The following is a 16,652-nucleotide window of genomic DNA, read 5'->3' on the forward strand; positions in this document are numbered from 1 at the left end:
GAGTGCTGTTGTTTAAGCATCATTCTCATTTCTCTTCAAGGAAAAAAAAATCTAAATCGTATACTCCTCATATAGGAAATAGCCAACAATTTGGAGAATGTATTGAGTGTTCACTTCTCTGAACACTTGATGGTACATTATATTATATGCAGATGAGTAGGTAGGACTTAAATAAACACACAACCAGAACTAAAATATTGTCAACTGTGATTGTTAAGTCAAGTGTGATTGCTAAGAGTATCAAATCATACTAATGATATAAAAGGCAAGCAGCTCTACATGACCATCAATTACATGAGCGTTAAATTGGTACTGATTCATTTTTACATGAATATCTAAAGTTTAAGATCATTTAGCTCTAAGTATAATATCAAGCCTATAAACTTTCCAAATTAACTTTTATTTTGTTTTTGGAAATGGAAAGTGGCCTAAAAATGGCCAAATAGAGTGAAACTATAAAAATAGAATGACTATTACAATAGTTAAAACTAGCTTATCCTTTTTTTTTTTTTTTTTTTCCCGTAACTAGTTTTAACAGCCCAGAAATAAGCCAGGTGCTGAAAGGTTGATTTCTTTTTGTATATACCTATTCTATTTACTAGGTACTTGTCATGAATCATTCCAATTGTGTTGCAAATTGGCATTATATTTGTGTAATGAAATGTTTACTTTTTAAAAATGTTCTCAGTACAATCCCCACAGTTAAATTATTTGTGCCAATGTCACAGGGCAAAAATCATAGAGCTGATGCAGCAAGTGATTAAAATCACATGATGGAAAAAGCCCTGCAGTTATGAAAACTGAACTTACATTTCCCCAAACAAAGCACAGCCTGGATCCCTAGGAACAACAGAGAAAAATGGCCTTAGCTAGTCAGTTACTTGATTATTTTCTTATTTAAATGTTCTATAAGAACCAAAGAAAAGACTATTAGCCAGTCAACCATGGTTTCCCTTTGTTTCTGCTTAAACAAATCAGTGATCTGGTACCAGAAAAGCTTTGCTTAGGTAAGAGTTTCGCTGAACCAATTGCAAAGGGCATTAGAATGAAATTGTTCAGAATGCATTTGATGGTAATTAGCATTTTCTGCTGTGCTAAATATTGCCCTGAAGTGAACCATTTGGAACCTGGAACAAATACACTCTGGGAAAATTCTAAAGTTTATATTTTAAAATCAGATGGGTTCTTCTACCGTTATAATTTCCCTATTGTAAAAATATGCAGGCATATCATGCTTCCTTGACATTGAGGTATTATATTTTTCTCTTTCTGATTGGAAGAGATAGGAGGACTGTGTGGGTTAGACAGATACATTTCTAATATGAAAAATCATATTTAAAATTTTCTTTATATATTTATGACTTTACATATGAAAGTTATCTCAAATTTCTATTTTATACAGTGATGAGATTTTGCTACTTTTAAGATATTGAGCCTATGAAACTATGTTACTTTCACCTATAAAATATTTTCTTCTTGACCACTTATTGATGAATAGAACATGCTGGCAGAAAGGATTATGAAGACAATCTGTTTTTTTTATTTGTTTTTTTAACTTTATTCTTTTATTTTGATATGCGGGCCTCTCACTGTTGTGGCCTCTCCCGTCGCGGAGCACAGTCCCCGGACGCGCAGGCTCAGCGGCCATGGCCCACGGGTCCAGCCGCTCCGCGGCATGTGGGATGCCCCCGGACCGGGGCATGAACCCGTGTCCCCTGCATCGGCAGGCGGACCCCCAACCACTGTGCCACCAGGGAAGCCCAAGACAATCTGTTTTATTAAATGATTGCAATATCAAAATAGCAAGATGTTGCTAATATTTGGTGTCTATAGCAATTATTTATCAAACCAGCAGTGATTTTAACGATTATAATGTTGTTTTGCATGAAAATGTTTCATATAACAGACAGGAAGGGAGTGGGACACATACAAAATGAAGTGAGACAATTATTATTATTATTATTTTTTTTTTGGCGGTACGCGGGCCTCTCACTGCCGTGGCCTCTCCCGCCGCAGAGCACAGGCTCCGGACGTGCAGGTCCAGCGGCCATGGCTCACGGGCCCAGCCGCTCTGCGGTATGTGGGATCCTCCCGGACCGGGGCATGAACCCGCGTCCCCTGCATCGGCAGGCGGCCTCCCAACCACTGTGCCACCAGGAAAGGCCGAGACAATTATTTTTAAACAACACTGTGAAGCCCAAATTATTGTGTTCATGTGGTATTTTATCCATCCCTAGCCCCACCATTATTTCCAAGCTTTAGTTCTGGTATCAGAATTTTGTTTGGCAAAAATGTTTAGAACATACAGCCAAAATAGAGAGAGAAAGAGAATGAGAGAGGATAAGTTTATACCTAATAGTATTTGTTGATGATCTATTTATGCAATGTTAAGAACCAGTCAGACACCAGTGAAGCAAAGGTGAATTAGATCCAGAGTTTGGTGTCAAGAAAACTTCTTGTCACAATTCTGTGGGAATGCATGGTAATTTCCTGGTTTTGTTTCAATTTTGAGTGTCATTCTATCTCTTAAACTGAATGCTTCCTTGATGGTTTTTCCAGCTCACACTCTCTTCTCCAAAGTCTTCTATCACTTAATTCTCTCATTTACTACTTTTAGGGGCACATAGTTATATATTGCTTTTAATATTTATTAGTTTGTTAATTCATTAATATTATATATTGTTTCATGTATCAATGGTTATTGCTACATCTTACATTTCTTGTGCAGTGCTTTGTATGTAGCAGATATTTATAAAATTCGAATGAATGCTTGAAATATTGAGGAATATGTATATAACTCATACATGCATCTAAACATGTTAATACACATGATGGTAAGTGTAAATTAGCCTTTTGGTGGGATGTAAGTGCACATTCAATATGGTGGCATGGGACAAGTATGACAATGTGATTACTCTCCTCCTCATTTGTCATACATTCTCAAATGCCAGTCATTTGTCTTTAAAGCTTTCGAGTTGTTAAAGACACTCATCTGAAAAGTCAGTTTTTGTTTAACTTAAAGATTAGAAGCATAGGTGGCACAATGGTTGAGAGTCCACCTGCCGATGCAGGCGACACGGGTTCATGCCCCCGTCCGGGAAGATCCCACATGCCGCGGAGCGGCTGGGCCTGTGATCCATAGCCACTGAGCCTGCGTGTCCGGAGCCTGTGCTCCGCAATGGGAGAGGCCACAACAGTGAGAGGCCCGCGTACCGCCAAACAAACAACAACAACAAAATTAGAAGCATAAAAATATATAATTTTTGAAGTAAAATCAAATTTGGATAGGTTGCCACCTGATTTGCTGATATGAATATGGTTAGAATTTCAAGTGTGCTTGGCACAAAAGGGGAAATGGAAAAAGTGCTGTGTTTTATGATAAAACAAAAACATCTATGAGATTCAACACAAGCAAAGCTGTACAGCTAGATGAGCTTCCTACCACCATAATCCAAAAACAAAAGGGATGTTTTTGCATCAAAACTACAATGTAGTGAAAACATCCCAATAGAGGGACAATAGGTAATGGATGTTTCATATCATTTTTCACTACACACACACACACGTTTCGTTTGTTTGTTTATTTTGGTCAGATCCCATAGTCTGAAAGTGGTATGAAGTTATTGTCTCCTTTGACATAATAAGATGGTTGATAATGTACCTTTTGCTTCTGAAATGTCATGTTTCAAATTTGAGTTAAGAGCACAGGTAGATACAGGCTCCGTTTTGTTCCTTTGAGGCAAAAGATTCCATAGAACATTGGAAATCCTGGTCATTGCTCTTGCAAGGTCTTACAAAGGCACCATGACAGGACAAAAATCTTTTGTGTGATCTAGGTATATTCAAAGTCCAGACCGAATCATTATTGTTAAATTATTCTGAAAATAGACTTGGTGGGTTTCAGCCTTAAGTAAACTCCTCTTGAGATCTTAACATCACTCTCATAAGAAGGCTATGAGAATCTTAAGGCTTCTTCCCAAAAGACTATAGGCCATGCTACATGGCTAATACGGCATTAGTTTGTATTAAGTTGAAAACAAAATAGAAATAAGCACTTTGATTATTATCAAAAGTGAAAATTTAGTCAAATTATCATAAACATGATGCATAACAAAGTAATTTCATTGTGAATTTTTATATAATATGTAATATTTTACTAGCTTCCATTTTACTTATATTTTAAAGGTTTTGATTTTCAGTGAAAAAAATAATACTAGGGAAAGATAATAAAAAAATAAGTCAGAGAGAGAGCTACCTGAAAATAGTAATAACATAATTAGGAAAAATACATGTTAAGGTTACTTACTAGGAAGTTCTGGCAGAGGAGTTGGGACCAAAGTTGGTTCTGGATAAAGACTCACATTGCAAATCCCATATGTTAGGCTAATGTCATCCAGTGCTATATCACTCAGGAACTGGTTTTTAAATGCATTAAAAGCAACCTGTAATTCATAGAGGCACATAAAACAATTCTGCTTTAATCTTTTCTCATTGATTCTTCTTGTGGTCCAGTTTTCTCTGGAGAATCAATACTGCCATGCCCAATAAATGTGGACAAGTTATCGCAAAGTGAAATATTGCTTTTCAGTGTCCTTCAGCTGAGCCCAGCTTCCTATTATGTGCTCATACTAGTCTAAAATTTCACTAGTGTCTTCTTTCTTTGTTAGGCAACATTGTCACAGTTTCTGTCTCTAGCTCTTTCTTTCATGATATTGTCACACTCCATTCCACTCCATCACATATACACATCATCTGGCAGGGGAGACCAATCTTATTCTAGGTTCTTTCCCTAACAATATTAAAAATCCAGGTAGCTGTCTGCCTTCTTAGAGCATACAACCTTGAAGAGAAGACACACTGATTAGATCATTTAAATGAGAGAAGGAAACAAGAGAAAATATGAGTATGATATAGTTGTTCAGGGACAGCTGGTACTGGTCATAGTTTACCCAGGAAGCTGGTGTGGGATATATTGTGAGGGTGATGCTCAGAGGACACCAACCCAGACTTGGGAGAAATGTCCAGTGGGCAGATGAAACATATTAGGTTCTTAAGAACAGTGGGTATTTTTACTGGACTTTCCTGAATCCTCTCCTCTCTGGGAAAGGAAAGACATAAACTGAATACCTGATATGCTAATTACTGTGCAAGGCACATTGTGTACATTATCTCATTTACTTTTCCCAACACTAATGTACAGTCATCCATTCACTCATTTGTTCATTCATTCCACCTACTTCACGATAGATACTGTTCCAAATAATTGTCCTCTCCCTTTTATGTATGCACAAGAAGAATGTCAAAGATACTAAAATAACTTGTTCAAGATTTCACAACAAAGTGGCAAAGCCAACGTGCAAATATCTGTAGAACTCAGTGCTCTCACACTGCCTGATGAGCTAACTTTGAAAAAGTGGATGCAGTTTTATTACTTTTTTTTTTTTTTTTTTTTTTTTTTCGGTACGCGGGCCTCTCACTGTTGTGGCCTCTCCCATTGCGGAGCACAGGCTCCGGACGTGCAGGCTCAGCGGCCATGGCTCACGGGCCCAGCCGCTCCGCGGCATGTGGGATCTTCCCGGACCGGGGCACGAACCCGTGTCCCCTGCATCGGCAGGCGGACTCTCAACCACTGCGCCACCAGGGAAGCCCCCGTTTAATTACTTTTAAGAAACACTTGGTGAGTTGAGCCAGATATGGTCACTAAAATACTTAGCTCCCTGATTCTTCCATCTCTTTGTTCCTTCATGTTCCATTTTCCTTTACCCTTCCTTGAATTATCAGAAAACAAAGGTGGAGAAGAAAACGTCACAGAAGTATAGAATCAAAAGAAAGAGGATAAGGAAAAAGGAAAGGAAGAAATAAAAGAAAGATGGGAGGAATACAGATGAGGGTCATTGATTATCTCCTGCCTTTTTTCAAGTCACAGGAAAGCACTGAAACTTCGCTGATGATGGTGTCTGTCCAAATATATATCTTCTGAAAGTTATATTCTCTTGTCTGAAATTACCCAACTAAAACATTGTTAATTTGGTCAAACGATTAGCCTGTATTAGCCTACATTTTATTTTTTTAAATTAATTTATTAATTTTTGGCTGCATTGGGTCTTCATTCCTGCACAGACTTTCTCTAGTTGTGGCGAGTGGGGGCTACTCTTCCTTGTGATGTGTGGGCTTCTCATTGAGTGGCTTCTCTTGTTGTGGAGTACAGGCTCTAGGTGTGTGGGCTTCAGTAGTTGTGGCTTGCAGGCTCTAGAGTGCAGGCTCCATAGTTGTAGCGCACGGGCTTAATTGCTCCTGGGCATGTGGGATCTTCCCAGATCAGGGCTTGAACCCGTGTCCCCTGCATTGGCAGGCAGATTCTGAACCACTGCACCACCACGGAAGCCCCTATCCTACATTTTACTTGCAAACACCCTTAGGAAAATACACGAGAAGCTGTTACATGAAAAATTAATTCACCCTAATGTAAAATAAATGATCAGAGACTTCCCAATGAGACGGCTCATAGAATTTGTTTCTAAAGGAAAGATATGTGATTAAGTGGGGCAGAGTGGATGGATTCTGGTGGGTGTGGATGTTCTAACAGGAAAAGATGATTCCCTAGAAAAGTGCAGGGCTAATCTAGGTGGTGTATGTGAAAAGTTGCAAGACCTAGTTAGGCAGGGGACATAGGAAAACACAGTTGGCTTATGCTAGAAAGTTGCTGAAGAAAGCTGAAATATCCTTCAAGGTTTCTATGACTTTTATGGCTCATTATAAGTAGTACTTTCATGTAGTAAATCATTCCTCAGTAAATGGTTTTTAATAAGTCAATGAATAATTGAAAATAAAGGCACTCAAAGATAATAAAGCAGGAAGATTAGGAAAGTAGGGTGACTTGGCTATATCCAGTAAGTAAATTAAATTTTTCACCATATCACCATAAACTGTAATTGTACCACCATTTTTATAATACAAATACATGATTATAAAGCGTTTTGCCAACCTTAAATTCCACTGCCTCATTTAATGTTACTTGTCCATAGTTCCAATTTTCTCCATAATTTCCTTCCTTTTGGAAAATTGTCTTCTCCATGTTTTGGTCACTGCTGATATTAATGCTTAGTTTATAGACATTTTCACCATACATATAATACCTAGTTTGGAAGCAAGCAAAAATGAATGGATTCCTACAACATTAGAATATATATATTTTAGGGTTCTTCTAAACCCTTCTATACTCAAATACCCCCTTTTATCTTGGATGAGGGAGTTGCTAGAGAAAAGGAGGGAGTTTCCCAGTATTTTGCTACTTTATCAGCTGGAAAAGTAATGACTAATACATTAAAACTTGGGACAACACCTTAGTAAAATTTGAGCCTGGCAATGTTACTCATTAAATAAGATGTTACTTAACATGTGTTTATAACATACCAGAAACTAAGGCAGACTGGTTCCAAAGTGGGGTCTAAAAGGAGACTTAAAAGTCCTACCCTTTCTTGTCTCCCTCCTGGTCCAGTTGGGGTGGAAATGTAAAATCCTGTAAAAACAACAAAAATTGTTTACTTCACTTAGCTATTAGCATATTTGTTGTGTGAGCTATATCATTCATAAGCAGGAAAGCACAACTTTAAGATGAAAATATAAGGAAATGTATTTATGTACAGTGGAAAGGACAATAGACTGCAAGCCAGAAGACAGCTTCCATAACCAATTGTTATTTAAGAAAATCACTTCTCAACTCTGGACTTCCCAATAGCCTTGAATTGGAAGGATATATCAAAGTCTGAGTTACTATGAGTCCACATGACTGTTTCGTCATATTATTATGTCCAAATACCACTTTAATTCCAATTTATTAGATGTTTTGATTAATTCACTCCTTTAGAAACAATCAGTCCTTTAAGATATTAAGTTATGTTAGTGGACTAATGCATGATACAGGCAAGTAGTTAAGTACAAATTCGAAGGCAAAGTTAAGTGTTTCAAAGAAGGTCAGTTTTTTATTCCATCGCCTATACTGTGTTTCTCTAAATAAGAAGTGACCTGATTTTACAATGGTCTTATCTTCCATATTCCTTTGAATGATAACTAGTTAGATTACAGAGGAGCAGGAAACATGCTAATCCACATAAGAGCTTTCTAAATAGCTCAAGCCACTGCATAAAGTGCTTTCTGGTCTGGAATTCATTCTTGCAGCCAATGATTTGAGTCATATGAAGTGTGGGAAGAGTTGTTGGGATGAGATCTCTTGAACGTTTCCTTAGGCAGATTTAATTTTTTTATTTTTAGTCTGCAGCTCATGTATTATGACAGAAAGCAGGAATCATGAAACCAAATATGATGTAAAGCAAATGAAATATTGTATAAATTTAATTTTATTGGAATGTAATTTTTTATGAAATGCTGAAATTTAGTGATTATTTGAAAGCAATCATCTTCTCTCTTGTGCTTTCAAACAGAAGTGGTTTTTTTAGGACATTTTCATAATTCCAAAAAGAAACCCATGCCCAATTGCAGGCACTCCCCATTCCTGTCACCCTTCTTCCAGCCTCTTGCAGCCACTAATCTACTTTAAACCTGTAGACTTGCCTATTCTGAATAGTTCGTATAAATGAAACCATGCAACATATGGTCTTTTGTGAATGACTTCTTTTATTTAGTTAGTGTTTTCAAGGTTCCTCCAGGTTGTAATGTACTATTGCTTCATTACCTTTTATGGCAGGATAATATTCCATTGTAGGCATATATCACATTGTAAAATTTATCCATTCACCAGGTAGAGGACATTTAAGTTGTTTCTGCTTTTCTGGATATTTTGAGTAATGCTGCTATCAACTTGTTTTTATGAAGATGCTCATTTTCATTTCTCTTGAGTATGTAACAGGGAGTAGAATTGCAGGGTCATGTATTTAACTGTATTAATAATGTTAAACTCTATGTTTAACCTTTCAAGGAACTACAAGACTGTTTTCCAGAGTGACCACACCATTTTACATTCCCACCAGCAGTATATGAATATGAGATAACCCTTGTTATTGTCTGTTTTTTTGATTATAGCCATCTTAGATGTGAAAAGTAACAAATTGTAGTTTTGATTTGTATGTACCTAATGACTAATTTAATGATGTTCAAAATCCTTTTATGTCATTGGCCTCTCGTATATCTTCTTTGGAGAAGTGTTCAAATCCTTTGGCTGTTATTTGTCTCTATTATTGAGTTTTGAGAGTTCTTTCTATATTCTGGATAAAATTCCCTCACCAGGGAATATGATTTTCAAATATTTGATCAAAACATAAAATTTTCTAATAGTTTATCCCATTCTGTGGGTTATTTTAAAAATTTTCTGATGGTATCCTTTGAACCACAAAGGTTTTATATAGAAATTTTTATAGTCAGTGCTATGTATAAAATTCAGACCCGTTTATTTATAGCATGCGGAGTAAGGACAAGACACGAAGAAAAATGCTAGTAGAACTTCCAATAGATATATCAATGCATATTTAGATCAATGAGGCAAAAATTATTCAGAATGAGTATTTTATCAAGGTGAAATCATCATCAAATATCTTACTAAATGTAATATATGCACATCATTGGATTTAGATTACAAAAGGTAAAATAGAAATGAATGTGTATTTAATATTTTATAGTATTAACATACTACTTACACTTTGTATAGTGCTGTGATATTTCATGAGTACTTATTTTAGCCATGTAGTTAGTGTTCAATTATTCAACCCAATAAAAAGTAGTATAGATACAGAAGACATATTCCAGAATCGACTCTCTAAATGCCCAACTCCAAGTCCCTTTTGAGTTACTTAGAGTATAGTTCTAGAGGAAATAATTAAAATGTCACTGAATGCCATGAATAAGTACTGAAATGGCTACGCTATTCAGAAATATTTCTAGTTAGCAGCAATTATATAACTTAAACACACATCATGCTCCTATTTATGTTTGGCCATGTTCACAATCAATTAGTTATAATTAGAAATATTTTGAATTTACTGTTTACCCATTAAACAGTAATAAACTTGGGGTTTTCCATCCAATTAATGTATCGTGATGTTATGAGCTTTGTATCATGGTTCAGATAAAAAATTAATTATGTGGACTGTAATACCTTATGAATTTTGCATAAATAAATTTAAAAAACACAATACACTAAGTATCAGATAGAATTGTGCATTTTTGAATAAAGTAAAATGATAAATTATTATTCCTATGAAATGAGCTAAATTCTTTAGTTAACAGATTAGAAGAGGAAGTAAATTCTTCATAAAATTGTGAATTTCAAAAGTAGAGAATTATAGTTGACATAAAAATTTACTTAGTCCAACTACCCACTGTCCTTAAGTTTCATCCACAACATTTTGCCTATGGGGGGTCACTTGACCTCTGTTTAACATATATCAGATGCAGCAGGAATCATTGCATTTCAAGGCAGCCCATTCCATTTCAACATGATTAGAAAATTCATTTCTTTTTTAAGAATAAGTTATTGTGCACCTATTATTTCCAATTTTGCCTCCTGGGCTCATTAGGATAAGATGAATTTATGGTAGCTCTACAAATATGTAAAGGCCACTATAATGACTCTCTTGGTCTTCTCAAGATTATCGGTCCTTTTTCCCTTCAATGATTTTAATGTGGCGCAATTTCAGTTTGATTCTTCATCTGATAAATTCTCAATAGTTGTACATCCAGTTGGTTCTACTCAGAACCAACTCAGAGTATGGAAACTAGAAGTCCACACAATATTTCTGCTGGAGTATTTCACCAGGTGGAGGAGTAGGAACATCATAAAACTTGGGACTAAGACTTAAGTCATCCCATCATAGTCACTATCTTTTTCCAAATGTGTCTCGTAGTACTCTGACTCCCCGTGAGAATTCTTCATCACTTACATCATTGTTTAATAATGCTTCCTTCTGTACAATCTAATCTGTCCCTATTCAACATTTTTCACCATCTCTTTGTTTCCTACTAAACCAACAAATTCACTGTGATGTTTGAGGCCTCTGTGCTATGACTTCACTATCCTTTTCTAGCCACAGTTCTTATAATTCATGTATTAATATTGACATGCAGCACTTCTACAAAATTAGATTATTTTAATTTTTCCATCACCAAGAAATTTTATAACTCTTGGGGTCTTTGTTTCTGTTTTCCTGTCCTTTTAATTCTCCTTACAATTGTACCTGTCAATATCCTACAAATTTTTTGAGATCATTTAAATCAAATTAACATCTCCTTCAGAAAACCCTTCTTGGTCTTTCCAACTAGATATAACCCTTCCTTTGGAATTCTCAGTTGCACTTGTACTTCCCTGATGTCACTTAGTGTATTCCGTTGTGTATTGTATTTATGTTTACATGTGACTTTTAAAACTTACTAGAAATTTGGCAAAAAGAAAGACAAGGTACATTTTTGAATTCTCTGTATGGATTAGCTGAATACTGTTTAATATATTCTTGTTACACTAATTCGACTGGCTTTTTAAATTTATTAAAGTACTGCACAAAATAAATGATTAAATAGTTATTTTCCATAACCATATGGGGAATTATATGGTTAAATGATAATTTCTTTTTTTTTTACATCTTTATTGGAGTATAATTGCTTTACAATGATGTGTTAGTTTCTGCTTTATGACAAAGTGAATCAGTTATACATATACACATGTTCCCATATCTCCTCTCTCTTGCGTCTCCATCAGCTTTCTTGAAATATCTTTGAGAGCTCTTGGAATTAATCGCAGAGTCAGCTTCAAACCCAGAACATTTTGTAATTTAAGCATTCAGTGAGCTTTCTCTGTGAGCCATAAGGTTTCTCTTACAACTTCTATCTATCCCTTTTTCTGCTTATTTCTCTATGAACTGAACCTAACCTCTGCCTCCAACAGCCCAAATAAAAAGAAGTGCTGGACATGTGCTGATGCTGCTGTAGAGACAGCAGAAACTGCAGAGATAGCAGGACCTTCTGGAAACTTGGAGGTCCCTCTCAAGAAGAAAATAAGCTTATATAAATCACTTTGTGAGTTTGTGGGTGCATATAAAGTTAATTGAATCTGGTAGATAAATATTGAAAGGTTTAGATTGGAGAATGGTGCAAATTCAGTCAGATTCTATCAATACTAAAGAGTAATATTATTTTCTGAAATTCAACATCACAGGAAAGATAAGGAAATAAGGACAATTTTACTTTGAAACACTAAAATTCTACTTATTTTAGAATAAGGTTATAAGCTAAATAAATGACTTATCCAAAAGACTTAATATACTTTTGAAAGTTGAACAATAGTATTTAGAACAATATCACAGCCAATTTGTTTCTGTTGAATACATCTGTGGCATGAAAAGAAAATAGTTATAATACCTAACATTTATAAAACATTTTTCATATGCCAGGTATTTTCCTAAGTTTTTTTCCAACATACTAATTTAATGTTCATAACATGCCTCCAAAGTCAGGTTCTATTATCATTGACCCACTTTCCAGATGAAGGAATTGAGATAGTAGATAGATAACTTGTCTAAATGGCAGAGCTCAAATTTAAACCTAGCTATGATATCAGGGTCTCTATTTTAATGATCTTTACTACTACACTATGCTAGCCCCCAGGTGTTAGAAAAATTATGATTTCACCAAGAAAGGCCAATGAAAAAATGTTTTCTTTGGCTCCGCTAGCTCTTTTGTGACTCTTCCATTTCTTAAGTTTTCACATGTTACTAACCTCATTTTCCCTGAACGTTCTGAAAAAACAGGCCACTGCTGAGCACCCCAAGATGCTGCCCTGTATCAGGGCCACTGTCTCTGCCAATTCCCTTTGTTTCTGAGAAGTACAGAGAAACTGAGCATTGAAAAAACAGATTCAGGAGCCGGTGCTCCACTAGGAGAAACTTCCTCAGAAGGACTCAGAAAGTTAAGGGACTTGGATGTTCTTCCCTAAAGCAATGTTAATTCAAAGTTTATCTGTTTCATATAGACTTCCCTGTCATTTAAAGTGAAGGTAAAAAAACAAAAAACCCTGCATGGGTAAGAGGAACAGCGGGAGAGATTTAATTCCCTTCCATCTCAGAGGCAGAATGTTCTGACACATAAAAAAGCAGGCTGGAAGAAAAATGCCCCTTGGTGGGGAATGACTGGTAGGTTATGAAATCACTGGTGTGAGAGTTGGAAAGGACCTATTAAGGCCTCTCATCCATTCTCATTACAATGCTGCCTCTGGTGGGCTCTGAACTGCTCTAACTCATCTCATTTTAAATAACTCCTGCTACACGACTTTCTCCTGAGACTCCATTTCCAACCCAACTATTTAAAACCTCCGCCTGACATTCAACCTCTTTCATTTTGGTCAGTTTCATTTTATTTCTTTCGTTATTTAATCTGTTGGCAAGCTGAAACCATTTTTCTCCTGTAACGTACTTATAGTGTTCAAATATCAGTGGAATTATTTTTATCTCTTATTATGATGACATAAAAGGAGAAAATGATAATTTGAACATCAAAGATTTCAGCTACGTAAAAACTATCTGCCATAGTCAGTAGATATAAATCCTTTCTGCACTTTACTCTAACTACCCTTGTCCAAGTGTGGTAGAGACATTTTTTTTTAATTAAAGTTAAGGGAAAAAATTAGTCAAATTATTTGACTGTTTTAGGTCAGGATTCTTTAGAGGGTTGGGTGATTATCACTTGGGGTTAGTCTTCAGCTGTGGAGATTACTAATTTATCCATAGAGGATCAGGTTCTGGAAATCATTTATTCAAAGGAGAAAAATTATGTATGAGATGATGCATGTCATAATTTTCAGTATTAAACATGTAGGTCTAATGAGATTGGCCATCTGTGCAGTGCACATTTTTTGTCTATAGGTCCACTCTAGTAACTAGTTTAGCAGGATCCTGTTAACTTTACTTTCAGATTATATCCAGAATCTGACCTCTTCTCACCATAGCTGAGAGTCCCATGGCCTCTTTTCTGGATTAGGTGATAGCCTTTCACTGGTCTCTCTGACAACACCTTGCCCTGCCATAAAATATTCTACCAGCCAGTGTGAATTCTCTCATTCCTACACTTAAACTTCAATAGCTCCTAATTTCACTGGGGAAAAAGCCAAAGCCGTGGAAGACCTGTTATTATCTAGGCCCTACTGTCCCTATTGATTCCATTTCAGCCATGCTGGTTTCCTGGCCTTTCTTCAAGCAGGTCAGGCACGCTCCCTTTAGAGCCTTTACTCTGCTTGTTTCCTCTGTCTGGAATAATCTATATGGCTAATTCCTTCCATTCCTTGGAAGTTTTGATTCAAATGTCACTTACTGTTTCAATGAGACCCGAACTGATGACTCTATTTTAATTTGCAAAAGCACCTTAACACCTGCCCTCCTCACTGACCTTACTAAGCTCTGTATTTTCCCAGAGTACTCTTTCACATTAAACAGACCCCCAAAATGTAATGACTTGTCATGCATATTGCTTATTTTCTGTTTTTCTTTGCTAAAATATGTGTTCCACGAGAGCAGAAAATCTTTTTTATATTCACAGATACATTCTGAGGCCTTGAATAAGGCCTGGGTTCAAAAAATACTTCTTAAATAAAGGAGTGAATAAACACACTGAGAGGAACTTTCAATGATTTCGTAGGGAAATAGATTAAAATTAGTCACATTTTATTAAGAAATACTTTCAATTTGAAGTAGTATGATGAACTGTATTTTATTATTCTGAGGATATATTTTCTAAGGAATCAGGATTACTCAGATACATTTCTACCATGAAAAAAATAACTTTTTAATGTACCCTTACTAGATGTCATTCACAATTGACATTAACTCAAGCCATTTACTTTTCAGGTTATAAAAACAAGGATATTGATCTTTGTAATATAAGGGGCTATTAATAATAAATTACAATGCATATGTGCTCAAGCTATTATTATGTTATAAGCAATTTCATGTAGTCAATCACTTATTTAGAAATGACTTACTGAATAAAAGTTATAGACATTCATCCATATATTTAAAAATAATTTTACATGTTAGATTCAGTCACTGAGAATACACTAGCAATTCAAAGATGAAAAAGACAAGGTTCTTGTTCCTGAAGAGAACACTGTGTTGGAAAGAAACAAATAAGTAAGCAGATATAAGGCCATGTGATAGGAAAAACAAGAGGTGCTTTGATGTTTAACGGAAAGGAAGATTTTAACTTGGAGGCTCCAGAAAGACTTTGTAGAAATGGTGATGTGTGATCTGTGTCCTCAATGCCTAGAACCATACCTGGTTAGAGAGAGGTTTTAATATGTGTTCTTTGAATTGAATTGAATTCTCATTGGTAAAAAGAGATACTATAGGATAGATTTTGTCTAAGAAAATTATCTAAATGCATGAATTTCTATTCTGTCCTTTTCCTTACTTTGTAAGATCCATATTACTTCTAGATTTGTAATTAGATTGTATTTAGTATTATAAATACATGCTTCCAAGGTTTACATGGTTGGTCTTCTCACTATGAGTTCCTTATCTCCTGATAATTCCCAGTAAGTTCTGGTCTTCTCAAATTTTATTGTCTCAATGTTAATGTCTCCACCTGAAATCCATTTCTAATATCCCACTCACATGAAAAATATACCTACAAAACATCACTTTTCCCTTGGGACCATGCTTTAGAATCAGCTCTTCCATAGTTTTTCTGCTATGGACTGAATGGTTGTCCCCCCCCGCCCCATACGTTGAAATCCTAAAACCCAATGTGATGATATTGGAGATAGGTCCTTTGGGATGTAATTAGGTCATGAATGTGGAGCCCTCATGATGGTGTCAATATAAGTGATCTTATAAGAAGAGACAGGAGAGAGCTCTCTCTTATGTTCTCTCTCTCTGTTATGTGAGGATACAGTAAGGAGGCTGGTGTCGTGAACCAAAGGAGGGCTCTCATCAGAACCATACCATGCTTGCACCCTGACCTCAGACTTCCAGTCTCCAGAACTTTGAAAAATAAATATTGATTGTTTAGGATAATCAGTCTGTGGTATTTAGTTATGGAAGCCCTGACGAACTAAGAAAGCTTATCAGAAGAAGTAAACCTGCCTTTTTATCTATATTTCAAAATGGTATGATCTTGATCTATTGAAAATTCTAAAAAATTCTTAAAAAACTAATAGAGTTAATAAACAGTTTCAGCAAGGCTGCAGGGTACAAGATCAACACACAAAATCAATTGCATTTCTATACACTAGCAATGAACAATCAGAAAATGGAAATTAAGGCAGAGTAGACCAAAGTTCAGAACAGTTATTTACCTCCCACAAGTCCCCTTAGTTAATAATAAGTGGCAAATCTAGGTTGACAACCCAAGTCTCTTTGTCTCTAACGGCCTCTGTGTACTTTTCAACATTTCATGAATATATAGGGTAAAAAATATATTTCTTGAAATACTCTTACTTGCCTACTTGATTACCGTTTTCATTTAAATTCATTTATTAGTCCATGATCAAAAAAAAAGAAAATCTGGGGCTTCCCTGGTGGCGCAGTAGTTGAGAGTCTGCCTGCTGATGCAGGCGACACGGGTTCGTGCCCCGGTCTGGGAAGATCCCACATGCCGCGGAGCAGCTGGGCCTGTGGGCCGTGGCCGCTGGGCCTGCATGTCCGGAACTATAGAACAGC

At 36.0% G+C, this 16,652-nt stretch overlaps 1 protein-coding gene across 2 annotated transcripts in view; it reads right to left on the reverse strand.

The window, feature by feature from the left end:
• TMPRSS15 (transmembrane serine protease 15) overlaps positions 1-16,652 on the reverse strand; it is a 129,090-nt gene that overhangs the window by 62,794 nt on the left and 49,644 nt on the right. For both annotated transcript variants that reach the window (XM_065877042.1, XM_065877043.1), the window contains 3 exons: positions 7,414-7,519; positions 6,986-7,136; positions 4,307-4,442 (listed from right to left, as the gene is read on the reverse strand). In XM_065877042.1, coding sequence (XP_065733114.1) covers positions 4,307-4,442; positions 6,986-7,136; positions 7,414-7,519 — 393 coding nt within the window. The remainder of the gene's footprint in view (positions 1-4,306; positions 4,443-6,985; positions 7,137-7,413; positions 7,520-16,652) is intronic.

This window comes from Phocoena phocoena, chromosome 4, assembly GCF_963924675.1.
Source record: "Phocoena phocoena chromosome 4, mPhoPho1.1, whole genome shotgun sequence".
In the NCBI taxonomy this organism is placed as follows: Eukaryota; Metazoa; Chordata; class Mammalia; order Artiodactyla; family Phocoenidae; genus Phocoena; species Phocoena phocoena.